This window comes from Sparus aurata, chromosome 9 (assembly GCF_900880675.1).
Source record: "Sparus aurata chromosome 9, fSpaAur1.1, whole genome shotgun sequence".
In the NCBI taxonomy this organism is placed as follows: domain Eukaryota; kingdom Metazoa; phylum Chordata; class Actinopteri; order Spariformes; family Sparidae; genus Sparus; species Sparus aurata.
This window is the reverse complement of record NC_044195.1, coordinates 4,826,335-4,841,204: the sequence shown is the minus strand read 5'-3', so window position 1 is coordinate 4,841,204 and position 14,870 is coordinate 4,826,335. Positions and strand designations below refer to the sequence as shown.

At 43.7% G+C, this 14,870-nt stretch overlaps 1 protein-coding gene across 5 annotated transcripts in view; it reads right to left on the bottom strand.

Annotated features, from left to right (window-relative positions):
* The window catches only part of akap11 (A kinase (PRKA) anchor protein 11), a 29,345-nt gene extending 14,475 nt beyond the window's left edge, over positions 1-14,870 (bottom strand). For 2 of the 5 annotated variants that reach the window (XM_030427501.1, XM_030427503.1), the window contains exons 1-9: positions 10,549-11,356; positions 10,008-10,073; positions 9,777-9,881; positions 9,098-9,208; positions 8,959-9,012; positions 8,641-8,772; positions 7,488-7,752; positions 2,679-7,104; positions 790-930 (exon numbers count right to left, since the gene is read on the bottom strand). In XM_030427501.1, the coding sequence (XP_030283361.1) occupies positions 790-930; positions 2,679-7,104; positions 7,488-7,752; positions 8,641-8,772; positions 8,959-9,012; positions 9,098-9,208; positions 9,777-9,881; positions 10,008-10,037 (5,264 nt within the window). In that variant the 5' untranslated portion in view covers positions 10,038-10,073; positions 10,549-11,356. Of the gene's footprint in view, positions 1-789; positions 931-2,678; positions 7,105-7,487; positions 7,753-8,640; positions 8,773-8,958; positions 9,013-9,097; positions 9,209-9,776; positions 9,882-10,007; positions 10,074-10,548; positions 12,169-13,925 lie in introns of those variants that run through there. The other 3 variants (XM_030427499.1, XM_030427500.1, XM_030427502.1) reach the window with 3 other exon arrangements.

Below are 14,870 nucleotides of genomic sequence, written 5' to 3'. Positions count from 1 at the left end.
ATAATTCCCTGTCATTTAGCGTCTCCAAAACATTCAGCTGTGACCAGGTCTTAGCGAGTTAGGAGTCCTCTGGACTACTAAGGTCTCCCAGACTTAGGTGCTACTTTTAGGCTTAAAATGTTTTGTGAATAACTCTTATTTTCAAAAATTAGGAGTCCTAAAGTTACGACTGACACGCCAATTATTTTTAGGAGTTGCTCCTAAATTGGCCTGTTAGGTGCTACTTTTAGGCTTAAAATGTTTTGTGAATAACTCTTATTTTCAAAAATTAGGAGTCCTAAAGTTACGACTGACACGCCCATTATTTTTACGAGTTGCTCCTAAATTGGCCTGTTAGGAGCTACTTTTAGCCTTAACATTCTTTGTGAATACGGGCCCTTATCTTTAGAGAAATCTGTACTCCTTAGTACTGTGTCTTATCACATTGTAGTTGGTTTGAAAGTGCTATAGGATAAGACTGAGACAGCTAAAAGCTAAATTCCCTTAATCTAATTGTGTGTATGTTAAAGGAGCCAAAGTAAAAACAGCCAACAGTGATCTCATGAATAAAAAATTACATGCTTTTAACATTTTAGTATAATGATGTGCATTAAATGACAGAACAGCTTAAATTCAGTGCTGTTACATTACAGCAATGGTAAAACCAGAACTATAATAATACATGTATTACAGCATTACATTAACATTTATCAATATCGTAAAACACTATAACACTATAACACAAATTGTAGCAATGTACAGGTAACTGGATATTTGGTATGCTATGTGCGAGAAATGGTGGTTGTATACCTGTCACTGAGGTGGAGAAAGCTGCTGTTGTCGTCTGGGTGCTCATCCTCAAAGCTCAAGTTAGACCAGCTGCCCAGACTGTCATCCCCTACACTCAGTTGTTGGGACACAGAGGACTCTGTGGCTTCCCTTCCTTGAAAGCTAAACCCACAGAGAGATGAAAAAGGAAAAGGCTTCAAAATGCATGCAAAAATCTACAAATTCCTATTAAATTGGTAAAGTCAAGTAAGAAGTAATGTGAGATGAAAGCAGTTTTTGAAACCAAATAAATAATGCTGACTAAATGCCATTGTGACAGCGTCAGTTTTTGTGGATTGACACCGAAGACGTCAACGCCAGGACGGCGGACGCCGAGAACGGTTAGCGCCAGGGACGCCGGGGCGGGCGCCATGACACCGAAGGCGTCAATGCCAGGACAGCGGACGCCGAGAACGGTAGCGCCGGGGACGCCCAAGGCAGCGGGGCTGTAACCCCAGGCACGCCGTATGTTATGGACAATTATGGACTGATTTGGCATCACCACAACAGTGATTTTTCTTTTAAGTTTTAGCATTTTAAATGGTACCATCTTTTTATTGTAATAAATCATTTTAAACGAATATTACCCTCCTGATGGTCTGTTAACTCTGCTCCCCCCGATTTAAAAGAACCTGTGTGTTTTTAGAGTCCTAGGCTCTGTATAAATCCTAGGTGGCGTTGTCGGTTTTAAATTTAATTTTACTGATGTTAGACAGGCCCTGAATTGGAGGTTGGGCCTGGTCACATTTGGCATCACAAACAGGATCGGGTATCCGAGCAGAGTTATGACCATAGACTTTTGTTGAAACCGTTTTTATCTGGGGGGTTTTTATTGTTTTAGTTACGTTTTAAAAAACTGGTGATGGTGCCTGTGTTTCCAGGCATTTTTGATCGGGTCATCAATCGGAGAGTGCCACCAGGGCACTAGACTGTACGAACCATTGCAGAGACTGCTAACGATTAGCAGTGGGGGGATGTGACAGGGTCAGTTTTTGTGGATTGCTTGTTTTATCACTTCATTTTGATTGTGATGTTTTTATCGCATGTCGTGTTTTCTTTTTACAGTTGATTTGCATGTTGTTCCTTTTTACGCACTGACCCTGAACTATACACAGACTCACCAGCAGACTAATTAGTGCAACGAGCCACAGGTGATGGCGAGCACAGGTAACCTTTTTATTTCGAGTGATGGATTGTGACAAGGACGGGTCGGATAGGAGGGAAGAGGACGCCAGGACGGCGGGCGCCGGGCGCTGTGATCCCGAGGACGTCAGTGCCAGGACAGCGGACATCGGGAACGGTGGACGCTGAGATGGTGGGCGCCAGGATACCGAGGACGTCAACGCCAGGACGGCGGACGCCGAGAACGGTTAACACCAGGGACGCCGGGGCGGGCGCCACGACACCGAGGACGTCAATGCCAGGACAGCGGACACCGAGAACGGTAGCGTCGGGGACGCTGAGGGCAGCGGGGCCGTGACACCAGGGACGCCGTATGTTATGGACAATTATGGACTGATCTGGCATCACCACAACAGTGATTTTTCTTCAACAGTGAAGTTTTAGCCTTTTAAATGGTACCATCTTTTTATTGTTATAAATAGTTTTAAACGAATATTACCCTCCTGATGGTCTGTTAACTCTGCTCCCCCCCGATTTAAAAGAACCTGTGTGTTTTTAGAGTCCTAGGCTCTGTATAAATCCTAGGTGGCGTTGTCGGTTTTAAATTTAATTTTACTGATCTTAGACAGGCACTGAATTGGAGGTTAGGCCCGGTCACACTATATGTGTGGCCTTAGCCATAACATGAAAATATGGACATGGCAGTGAGGATACGGAAAAGGAACTACGAGGAATCTTAGTGTGTGTACCTGATGTTGGTAGCCTGGCAGATGTTGGACAGGGCTGATGTCATAATCTCAGCAGTTAGGCTCTCAGCATAGCTGGTCCCATCATGGCCAATGCCACTATCTGCATTTAGACTGGTGTTGCTCAGCTCACGTTTAGCTGTCTCCATTGCCATGGTTACCATCTCCTCAGCAAGCGCTGCCCTGTGGTCCAGGTCAATGTGGATCTTTGGAATCTCCAGGCTAGAGAGACGCTCAGCCCTTGCCTGACATTCCGGCCCCCTTTTCCTCCTCTGTAATACTGGATGGTGGTGGTGCCTGCCAAGTCTGGTGCAGTACGAACACTCCTGGATCTGACAATAACGGCATGTCCTCTCTCCCAGGGCTTGGCCCAGTGATGGCACTGGCACCTCAGACAATCTCTGGGTGTGAGAGTGTCTGTCATGGCCTTGGGCCCTCTGGTGCTCACGGGATGAATGTCCAACTGAAGCCAGGCTCATCTTCAGAGTGTCATCAACTATTTTCCTGGCATAATGCTCGATGACCTGCATCACCCTACTCCTGTAGCCTCCATCATACAGGCTTCCTGTACTGTGGTAATGCTTGCCATTTCCCTCCTTGGACAACAGGGGACAGGAGAAAGAGTTCCTGATGAGATTTTCTGTCATGTCTTCAAGTTTGGATTTCTTATAAAGACAGGAGTCCGTGAGAGACTTAGGCAGCCGTACAGAGGAAAGATGCAGTTTGCGTGTGACATCGCAGGTGATATTGTAAGCTAAAGACTCTGCAAAGTTTACCATATCCATGTACTCCCTCTGACTGTTGTCTTCAGATTCCCGACAATAACACTCAGCATCTTCACCTGACGGACGAACCACTGAATCTACTCTGTCCTTGGATGAAAATGTGTCACTACCACAAATTTTCCATTCATCCGGCAGTGACTTGGAGGAGTGAAGACGTGTGCCAGATGATCTCTGCTTGATCTTGCGACTGGCATGAGCCAGGCCTAGTTTTATGGAGCGGTAGGCCAAACGGCTGGCATACTGGTCTAAGACCAACTCCCTACTGCCTCCCTCCTTTTTCAATACCCTGATGAGGTAACCAGCATATTCATCTGTCACACTCTCACAGCTGGGATACTCCGAAGATAGGCCAGAGCTAGAACTGGAAATAGTGCTTGAAGTGGATGTAGGAGACTGGAATACCGAGGCTATCAGGTCATTAGACCATTGCTCAGCCAACCTCCCTACCCTCCAGTTTCTGTCCTGGTCTATACTGGATTGAGACTGGTGTTGATGGTGGTGATGCAGACATTCAGAGCTAGATCTGTCAAAACTTCTTCTCCTTAGAGCTCTGTGATATGGACACTGCTGTGCAGAGCTCACCATCCTCTTCACATCATTGATGACCTCTCCTGCCACCTCCCCAGCATACACCCACAAGGTGTTCAGGGTCTGCTCTGAGAACTGAGCAACACTGTCTCTCCTTCTCTCACTGCCTTTACTCATCTCTCCCTCCTCCTCTGCCACTCCCAGAGTGTCCATTTCTGTTGCCATGGAGACAATATGACATGCCAGCCTCTCAGCATAGTGGAGAGCTTCCTTGTTGGACATTTTGCGTGCAGACATCTGGCTCAGTTCATGCCGGCCAACTCCTTTCTCTAAACATCTATTAGTGCTGCCTACACAATCCTCTTCTGCTAATTCTTCCTCTTCCTCCTCATTGCCATCTGCCTCCTCAGAGAGAGACCTCATCAATTTGAGCATAAACTCAGCTTTGTCTGCCTCAGGGGTGATGTCTTTTGGGCCTGGGCCAGGCTCAGGCTGATAGTGAGGGGTGGGTGGGGGAGTAGCAGGGGAGAATTCCTTGGCAAGCTTGCTTTTCAGCTTCTTAGAGAACTGCTTTATCTGTTTTTCCTGGGACACCTCACTGGGCTGCTGAGGGGTAGAGGGAGGAGTGCCAGGAGTCCCACCAGATTTTTGACCAGAGCTTGGAACCGAGTCATCCCCCGGAACAGATGTCCCTCTTTGAACACCCATCTCGGTACCAGGCACACCAAGGGTATCCATCATTACAGAATGAGTTTCAGCCATACATCTGGTCCTGGGGTCCAACTCACAGCTGGCTCTCCCCTGAGTTTGAAACGAAATGTGAGGAATGCTATAGTCTGTTGCTTGCTCAACAGTGCTTTCCTTCATTATATATTCAGACTCTTTACGATCATATCTCAAATTCTCCCTGACAGGTCCTTGCTTTGTTGGGGAATCCACATATGAAGCCTCAAAATTAGCCGTATCCTGCTTTGAAGAAGAGCTCCCTCTGCTTCCAATTGTCTTTGTGAGGAAATCAGCACAGTCACCAAAACTCTTCTTCATCTTAGAAGCAGTTATTAGCTCACAAGCCTCAGTTACTATCATATCCACCATGTTGCCAGAGAAGTTCTGGAATGGGGACTTTCCTTGGGAAGGGTCTCCTCCAGATGAAGCTGTCTGAGTTCCATGACTGTAAAGGTGAGTTTGGGTAGATGTGGTGGTGTCACAGGACGATATGGTTACTCTTTTAGGGCTGGCCTGTGGGGTATTTACCAAGCTAGACTGATCCTGACAGGTCTCCTCAGACTCATCAAGGTGGGAGATGGCTTGGCCCGCTTGGGGCACAGGAATACAGCTGGCCATGCCTGAAACAGTAAATAGGGCTTTCTTCACTGTGCAGGTAGCATCCTCTCCTGAGAGACCTGGGACTGCTGCAGCTGAGCTAGAACTCAAAACCTGCTGGTTGGCAAAAGTACTACTCGTCTGAGTGCTAGTGTTCTCTGCACTGACATAACAGATGTTGTCCAGAGACACACTAATAGCCGCTTCACTAGTAAAGGCAACATCCGCCTGAGAAAGCTCTATGAAGGCCTCCTGGATTACAGATTCAGACAGGTCAGAAGCGTAGGAGGAAACCACCTCCTGCTCTTCCTCTTGCCTGTGGCCAAAGGACCAATCACTAGGGGTGAGAGGGGTTGAGGGGTGGGAGAACTGGCACACTTCCATAATGCCTTCAAACACCAGCTCTTCAGCCAGATCAGCAGCAAAACGTGTTACTGTGCTGTGGAAAATCTGCTTTTTCACTGTCAGGAAGTCTTTCAACGCCCCAGACACAGCCTCTCCAACTAGAAAGCCAGCTAATCCATTGATTGCTCTTTCCTTTAACACATAGGCATGGCGCATGCCAATCTCATGAAAGGCCATTTGAAATACAGAGGATGTGAGCCTGGCAGCAAGGTGACACAAGGTAGTGGTACAGGAGGATACACCTTTTTGGAGGTCTCGCAAGGCGCTGCCCAAGCTCATTTCCACCAAGTCAGTGGCAAACCTCTGAATGCCATCCTTGAGAGACTGAGATTTCTTCTGCAGCTTAGCCACTGTTACAGTCTCTTGTATTTCTGAGAGCTTCATCAGGTAGCCTGAAGGATTCTGGAACTCCTTGTGGCAGACGCAACTGAGATTCTTGTTGTCACTTATGTCGACGGCAGATTGGTAGCCACACACAGATCCCAGAATTTCTTTGGACAGACTGCTGGCAAAGTCTGAGTAGGTCTTATACAGAGAGCAAAGATCCTGGGGTTTACGTAGCTCTGAACTGTCCTGTCCATCCTCATCTGTCTTCCAAAAGTATTCCAGAGTTCCACTAGAGTCCACCAGAGGGCTGAAGGCAGATGAGCTGACAGGACTAAAGAGTGGACCACCATTCTCCTCAGAGGGGGTCTGCACTGGTCGAGGGGAGTCAGGCACCTCAGAGTGAAGTGAGTAGGGTGAGCCTGGTTTCAGAGGAGTGGGTTTTTTTACATTAGCTGGGAGAGTGGGCTGGTCAAAGCGGTGAGGATTCATACCCTTGGTGGAGCAGCCCCTAGAAACATATTTGGATGCTGACCCACTGGTGCTAGACTCAGCAGCCCTTTTCTGTGAGGTTGGTGCACTAATAGCATCCAGAGGCAGTGCGAGAGTGCAGCTATCTGAGCTCAACTCCTCCAGGTCATCAAACTGGTCAAAACTATCAAAGAATTCACTGACTTCAGAGTCTGAGTCTTCAACTCGCTCTCTGGGCCCCCCTGGCACCTGGGGGATATCCAGTTTGGCCAGCAGGCTCTTTTGATAGCCCACCTCATCCAGGAAAATGATTGGGCTGGGGCTGGAGCAGTCTGACTCTTCTGATTCACTGACATGAATCAAAGGCGAGGAAAGACGAGCTCCGGGACTGCAGTAAGTCCATTGGGATTCCAAGCCCGATGACCTCTGCACCGTGACAGATACATCTGGGCCAGACCTTTCTTTGGATGAATACTTCTTTGAAGATGAGCCTATGATAACGCGGGAGCCTGATAATTCCTTTCTTCTTTTGTGGGCTGGTACTGTCTGTGATGCCACATCATGTTTTTTAAAATGGCTATAAGACAATACAGCTGTGGAAAGGCACAAGGGGAGAGTGGGGACACCTGGTTATATACAGTAAATACAAAGATGGGATAAAAGATAAATATGATAAAATGCTATCCACAAAAAGACGCTGGGTGAAAACAAAAGCTGTACATCCACTGTGCTGCTTACAGACAAAGGTTTAAGGAAAAGTGCATCCAAATGCAAAAAAAAATTCTCAGTGCCAGTTAAGTTCAATGACAAAATTTTAATTCCTCCCACAAAATGTTAAGGTATAAAAAATAGAGGGTTTAAGGTTAATTCAAAATTTCAATTTAATTTCAAAGGTAGATGGGATCACCTGCTACTCTAAGTAAGAGACCAAAGAGCAGTCTACTAAATGCTATCAGGCACTAGAGGTGAAACCTACTAGGATTGTCTCCTGTGTCATCTTCCTCCAGATGCTCAAGGGCTGTGACAAAGTCATCCTCAATTGATGAGACTGACTGGTTGGTGTCATCCTCTTCTGGCTGGCTGGGCTCAGCTGTGCCCCTCTGAAGAGCCTGAAGCTCCAACGCATGGCGAATACCTGCCATGTAGCACCCCAGCAAACCCACCAAAGATCCTACACTGGCGTGAGTGTAGATGCTCATGCTGGGATTATGCCTCAGCACACACACAGCTTTTAACCAGCACTGAAAGCAAAGGGAAACAGCAGAGTAAGAGATAAGGAGAGAAAGAGAAAAAAAGGAAGTAGGAAAAGAGAAATTACAGCATTTGTAACCAACAGGCATTTCGAAATTGTATCTATAAACTATCAAACTGATCACAATCGCAAGCTGATAATGTGAAAGATCGAGGCTTGTGAAAATTTTGGCAATCAAATCTCACAGCAGGGGGCAAGAGGGATGAAAGTGTATTGTTTTGTCTGTACATTGATGGCGAGATTATCTGTTGCTGACATGTCCACTCTGTATTGTAGATAAGTGGGAGGTCTAACTGTCTAAAATGGACAACAAAACCACAGAGTGAACTGCAGGGCCTGTGTGAACCAAAACATGGCACAAAGGACCAGGAAGGAAATGGCTGCAATTGTGGGCTGAGGAAACAACATCTTGAAGTCTATCCCATCTGCATTTTTTCAAAAGTGTGAGAAAGAGTTCCCGTTTACTGGCAGGGTCAGACAAGTCCATAAATGTGGGGAAAACTATTCAGCAAATGTACAAAAACAACAAAAATGCCACACCTAGAAAGTGGTTGAATTTGAGATTCCAGATACTGCCAAAAGAGTAAGCAATCCCTAAAATATGCATGTTTTTAGTATAAATAACGATGTTAAAAGTTTTTCAGTAAACTAAAGTAATATTAGTTAAGAGAATTTAATGGAAACAAGTCTTATCTCAAGAAATTATCTTGAGCCACCGGTGCTTTTTATATGAAAACAACTTCTTGGTAGAGGAGATTTTCCTACAGGAAAAAAACTACTGCTACATAGTACCTCATTCTAACTTCCCTGCCTTCTTCTCACTTACTCAACATGCTGACTGAGCACATTCCTTCAATATAAAAGGCCTGTCACCTACCTGAGGTCCAGCGTCCTTGTGCTCTGCCAGCCTTCGGGAGTCTTTGAGCAGCAGAACCTCGTCATTCTTGAGGCTGTGAACATGGAGGGACCTGAGGAGCTCACACAGCCCTCCTGGCAGAGATGACAGAGCCTTGGGAATGAAACACAGAAGCAACTTAGCTTGTAGGTCAAATTGAAATTGCAAGATACCAAGAACACAATGGAAAAAGATTTTTGTTAAACATTTCCAAATTTGTATTTGACATGTGAAAATCTATAAGCAGGACATTCTTTCTGTGTTTCATCACAACTCAGATTTGTAATTATGAAGTCTTACCTGTTGGGTGACATCTTCCCCTTCACACTGACCAGGCAGACACACAAAATGAATCTGAAAGAGCACAGTTGATGGTCTGTATAAATCTCATGTTTGGCCGAGCTTTGCATATGTTTGCAAAGTGGTTTGTGTGACTAACCTCTGTCAGTCTTGTCGAGTCTCTGGCTTGCAGCTCTATGCCAACAGAGCAAAGCTCCTTTTTATTCCTAAAGAGGCTCTTCACACACTGAGCCCCACTGTCACGCACAGTCTGTAAACATACATTTTTTTGTATATGGTTACCAAACAGAAATGTATTTGTATTTGTACACAACTGTTGCATGCTCGTAGCAGTATTTTGTGCATCCTCTTTTATTGTTCTTCCTGCTTTTACACATGACTTCAATATAGATCCTAGGTAATCAGATTATATTCAAATGGACATCTAAAACCACTGAAGATCCTACCCACCTATCCAATTAATGTGAAAACACATTTCACTACTTTAGAAACTGGAGTAAACATCTAGCATACACAGATGAGACCTGTTGTACTTCAACATTACTTAAACATGAGAAATGGAGAAAAAAAAACAGTGTTTTTTGTTTTAAAATATTGTTTTAAAAAGACCTGTGTACATGTGGACTCTACATCTGACTTTAATTTGTCTTGTAAAAGCGCTTTGTAACATCAGGGGCAAATGTCCATCTAAAAATGCTATGTCAGATGTAATGGCAGGCAGCAATAATCGCTGGAGATTGCTGCTTGAAATCCCCTTTCAAAGATACAGTACACTACAGATTGTTACAGAACAAAATGCAGTGCCCCGGTACACAGACCTCTTTCCGGACTGAAGCCCTGGACCTTATGGGAACTCCTCTAATACGGGCACAGGCGTCCATGGCAACAGAGGGCTGCACGTGGCTGGCTGACCGGCCGCACACCTGTAAACCAAAAGGTACCAAGAGGAGAAGAAGCACAGAAAATAACAGAGTGAGTAGCACTGCAAAGTAGTTAATTAGGAGAGAATTATGTCCAACTAATAAAATGAGGAAACTCAAGAGATTTACATCATCACTTTTAGTCCAACAGCTGAACATTCTGTGTGAGGTTCACTCTCTTGTTCCATCAATAATCTTCAGCAAGTAAAAGAAAACAGAACTGCTCAATGCAGTCTTGCCCTCAACCCACATTAAAAAGGAAGCATGATATGACAACAATGAGCTAACTGCTGCACCTGCAGCATTCCGCAATCTAATGAGCTAAGAGTTAGCAATGGACTCGAGCCTGTGCAGAAAAAACATCTCACCACAGAAGACATTATAGTTCAAATTTGGGAGATTTTTTAAAGCCAAAACTTCTAGACCAATGTTTTCTCCCAACCTGTGCGAAAATAACATGAATCAAGCTTTTAGGTAGTAGTAGGCCTAGACTTGTCCCGCTGGTGAGGATAAGCTATAGTGGGTCATGCTTCTTTGATATTCTTCAAACAGTCAGGCCTGCATCAAAGATCAAACAGCAAGGCAAAATAACTGGGGTGTGGGCTCTGAGTAGGGGAAACACACTTGGTAAGCAGCATGAGAGAGCGGGTAAAGGAGGCAAAATATTTACAGTGTACAAGAAGGAAAAGTTTCCCAAGAAATCCAAGCCTCTCCTTTGAGGTATGGTCCAAAGAAGCTAGATCCAGGCAGGCGGTCCTATTGATCAGCCCATCCTACATCCTGAGAACCAGAGGGGTAGAGGACATGCCACTGGCTTCCTCTGGTGATCCAGGACCTCCTGGCTTCTCATGGGTGCTTTGGTGGGCTGTTCAAAAACAACACAGCCAGCAACTGCTGCTTGACCTCAACTATGCAGTACATCCTTATTCACTCACAGGGAAGAAGGCACAATGATGTCTATTATAGCTGTGACTATCTCAGAGATAAGTTATTTAATTTACAGCTGTATCGTTCAGAGGTACAGTATATGAGAGTAAAATTAATAGGCCTAAATCATCATCTATGCAACTAATGTGGTCACATTAATGCCATGTGTAATTGGTATTAGTTATTTCATGAAAAAAAAACTTTAACTTAAGTTTGGGCCTTAACAAATCCTCCTAAGCTGATTTATAAAACGAATGATAAACAAAAATGTAATGGAGCTAAGCAGATGCAGTAAAAAGGATTCTGGGGGGAGATTATCGGGGGACATCTTAGAGGGGAGACAGCAAAACAACCTGTCAAAGGCAGAAACTGTGTAGTCTAATCTTGTTTGGTTGGGAGCTGATGTGAGCCAAATTCTGAGCATGAGTCTGGGTGGTCAGAGGGATAGATAAACAGAGACTGTAACAGAGAAACAGCCAGGAGAACATGAGAAAAACTCACAGTTCACTGTGAGACCAAACACAGGTCTCTAATGAGGCACAGGTGACTTCCTGATCAGGAGAGATCAGCACTTTTTTTTAACTGACAGGCAAACAGACAGGAATGGAGGACTGGTTGCATATTGAGACCAATATTGAAGCAGGATATTCTCCATAGTATAGATCAAATGCTTAATCAAACTAATTAGACAAATAAATACTCTGCAACTGTCCAGATCAAGGATTGTCCCTTCTAGGGCAAAAACACTACACATTTCCAAATTCCAGCTTTGTTCACAGCTTACGTCTTGACTTGTCACAGTAGGAAAAGCACTGATGGCACTATTAAAGTAAAATAATAATGCAATAAAATTAACAAAGAAAACAGGGACTCCATTCTATTCCAATGTCTAAGTCATGACATCCTGATAGTAGTCTTGCAAAGCCAAGTCTGTCTTTGGTGGTGCAAAGCCCAGGATGCAGCAACTGTGCCCCTGCAAATTAGTGTCGGGGAAACTTGTTTTGCATATCAGGGCTATATATCATTTGGAATATATTGGTCTATCACATATATCAGTATATCAGCATGTGTTGTTGATATCGGTCGATATAAAAACAGTGCTGAAAACAATGTTTGGGGTGATTAATTATGTTAAATGTCACTGTTTCAGTTCAGTCAGTCATTTTTGACTATAAAGTTATTGTTAGACTGTAAAATATGACTTGTACGCCCCTTGTGGTTGACCACCATGGACCTTATTTTAAAAAATTATGTATGGTAGTTAATTGATAGGGATCCCTTTTGAATTGTGCCATGAATTACATATAGGAGCAGGGTTCGTACACATTTTTCAAGGTCAAATTCAAGCACTTTTAAGGGTAATTTATAAAATTTTCCAGCACCTTATCGCTGGGGTAAAATACATATCTACAGGAATATACTCGTGATTATTTTTTTCACTTTTTATCACAATTATGTACATTGTATTACGCTGTCAACATCTAAAATTATGTTTTATAATAGCAAAAACTTTAGAAATTAAAGGAGAACACAAAGTTTTATCCAAAAAAAGGGAAGCCACTTGGTGTTCTTCAGGTACACTTGCACCAAGACAAAGAGAGACCTGAGCCTGTAATTTTCTTTTTTGACATAAACTTTTATAAGCTGTTCGCTTATTCATCAAAGTTTATTAATATTGAACGTGTCATCAGTCCAAATTGCATCAAATTCACCTTCTCCTCAGCCATCCTTCTCTATTGCTACCAGGCTACATGTGTGATGATACACACACACACTGATTTTATTTCTCCTTGTAATAAGCAAATTTTCCAGTCTGATCCCAATGTTGCCAAGACACAGAGTTATAATGTCAAGCACTTTCAAGCACTTAAACTAAAATCCAAGCACTTTTCAGACCTTGAAAACACAACATTGAAATTCAAGCACTTTCAAGGATTTCAAGCACCCATACGAACCCTGTAGGAAGTTTGTCATTTTTTTACACTAGAGAAATCTCAATTTGTCCTAAAAAGCACTGAAAAAGCACATACCCTGTAACGGTCTGCTGCCTTAACACTCGTAAGACAGCACTGAAGGCTACTCTGTAGGTTTTAAATAATGGGGCAGGTAGCAGATATTTTTATTATGCACTTCAGCTACTTTATTTGGTTCTGGGCTATCGGTGTCACTGCTTATCCTCCCTACAGGTGTTAGCGTATGTGATTCTTCTCTTATGGCTCAGATTTGTTCATTCATCGTTATTTCTGTATTTATTGTTGTTGTCTTGTCTGTGTTAGGGTGAGCTCACCTAGACAAATTCCAATCAATTATGTTGATACCAAAAGAAAAGTAGCAAATCTTGTATCTTCAAACTGTTCATTTATTTATATAAATATGCAGCGTTGACTGATGCCACAGCTCATTTCCAATGTCAGTGCCTATTGACGATGCTATAGATGAGCACAAAAGACACATACAATTTAACATCAAAAACACAAAAGTATAAACTCACAAGAAAACACAGACAGAACAATACAGACACAGACTAAATTGCAATACAAAAAAAGCACAAAAAAAAAACAAGAAGCACCAGATCATTCATGATTGATCCCTCTTCATAGTGTTTCAGGTTGCGTTTCAATGATCCCAGTCAGGATCCAGTTTGAGGATCCAGTTTGAGTTCTGCAGGTAAGTGCTAGACTGCTGGAGTATAAGACATTTAAAGTACATTACTAGTAAAACTACACAACCAATAGTCACTGAAGTGACGTTACCTCGCTCACCAAAACCAATAAAATATTCAAACTCTTTAGTGCTGGTCCTGTATTGACTTGATTGTCCAAAACCCTCTTGTAGGGTGGTCGTACCCTTTAAGTGTCTTATCTGTGGTGGTCTGCCTGACCACTGCAGACAACATACCCTCTTCACGTGAACAGAGGGAGCTAAACAAAGCAACTTGTGCATCAAAACATAATTTGCAGTTCTCATCACTGACTTGACGTTAACAACTTTAATACAACAGAGTGGAATGTTAAATTAACACCCTGCAGCCACTCAGAATCGAGCATTCCCCCAGACCATTGTATAAATAATGAAATACGCCTATTTAGGTTAGCAAAAGCGTAATAAAGGCAACTCTACCAGGCATTCGGCGTTTGGAAGGAAATAGCTAGCCCATATTCCAGCTTGTGTGGCTGGTACCCGCCGCAGCAGCAGGCCACACAGAAGTCACACACTGTGGATGCTGATGTTGAATCACCACGACTCGGGCTCTATGCAATCACTGCCAAAACAGTCACACGGTTAACTAGCCAGCTGGTAAACGTAGCACATTACGCCGACAGACAAGTTTATGTCAAACCACTGGAGGACATTACACGACAGCCATCCATAGCCACATTAACCACACTGCTATCTGACAGGCTGTCAATCAGTCGGCTAGCAGCAAAACCAGGCCGCAGTCCGCTCGGTCTGTGATGTCACCTTACTATCGTTAGCTAGCACCTAGCCACTATGCTAATGATAATGCTATTGTAGATTCAAATGCCGTACTGATAACAACATGTGGTCATTTGTGGTGTTTTCCAAATATAACAATTCGCCTGTATCAAGTATCATTTTTCCTCACCCCTCAGTGTTGGACTCCAGCAGCGTTGACGGTAGCCGCTGTGTTAAATGTGCGAGCCGCGAACGATTCGTCCGTTTTGAACACTTCTTTGTAACGTTATCGTTACTGAAAAGAAGCACGAGTTGCCTACCTTGGTTCACCCACTACTGCAATGTATAGTCCCGTGTTATAACTAAAGTCGGATCCATGGTTTCTAAGCTTAACGAACGAACGAATGACCACAAAATGGCGAAATGCATTTTAATTGCATTTGGGAAAAGGACATAAGCTCTACCTTTTTCATTGTGTTTAACCTTTTTCAACGGGTAAAATGACTATTTGAATCGAGCTTGACCTATCCTGAGAGTTAACTGGATGCGTTGAAGAAGCTGTACAACCTTACACCTCACCCTCTTATGGTATTTTTCACCGATTCGCAAAACTGAATCGAACTCCCCATCTGCTATGCGTTAACGTTC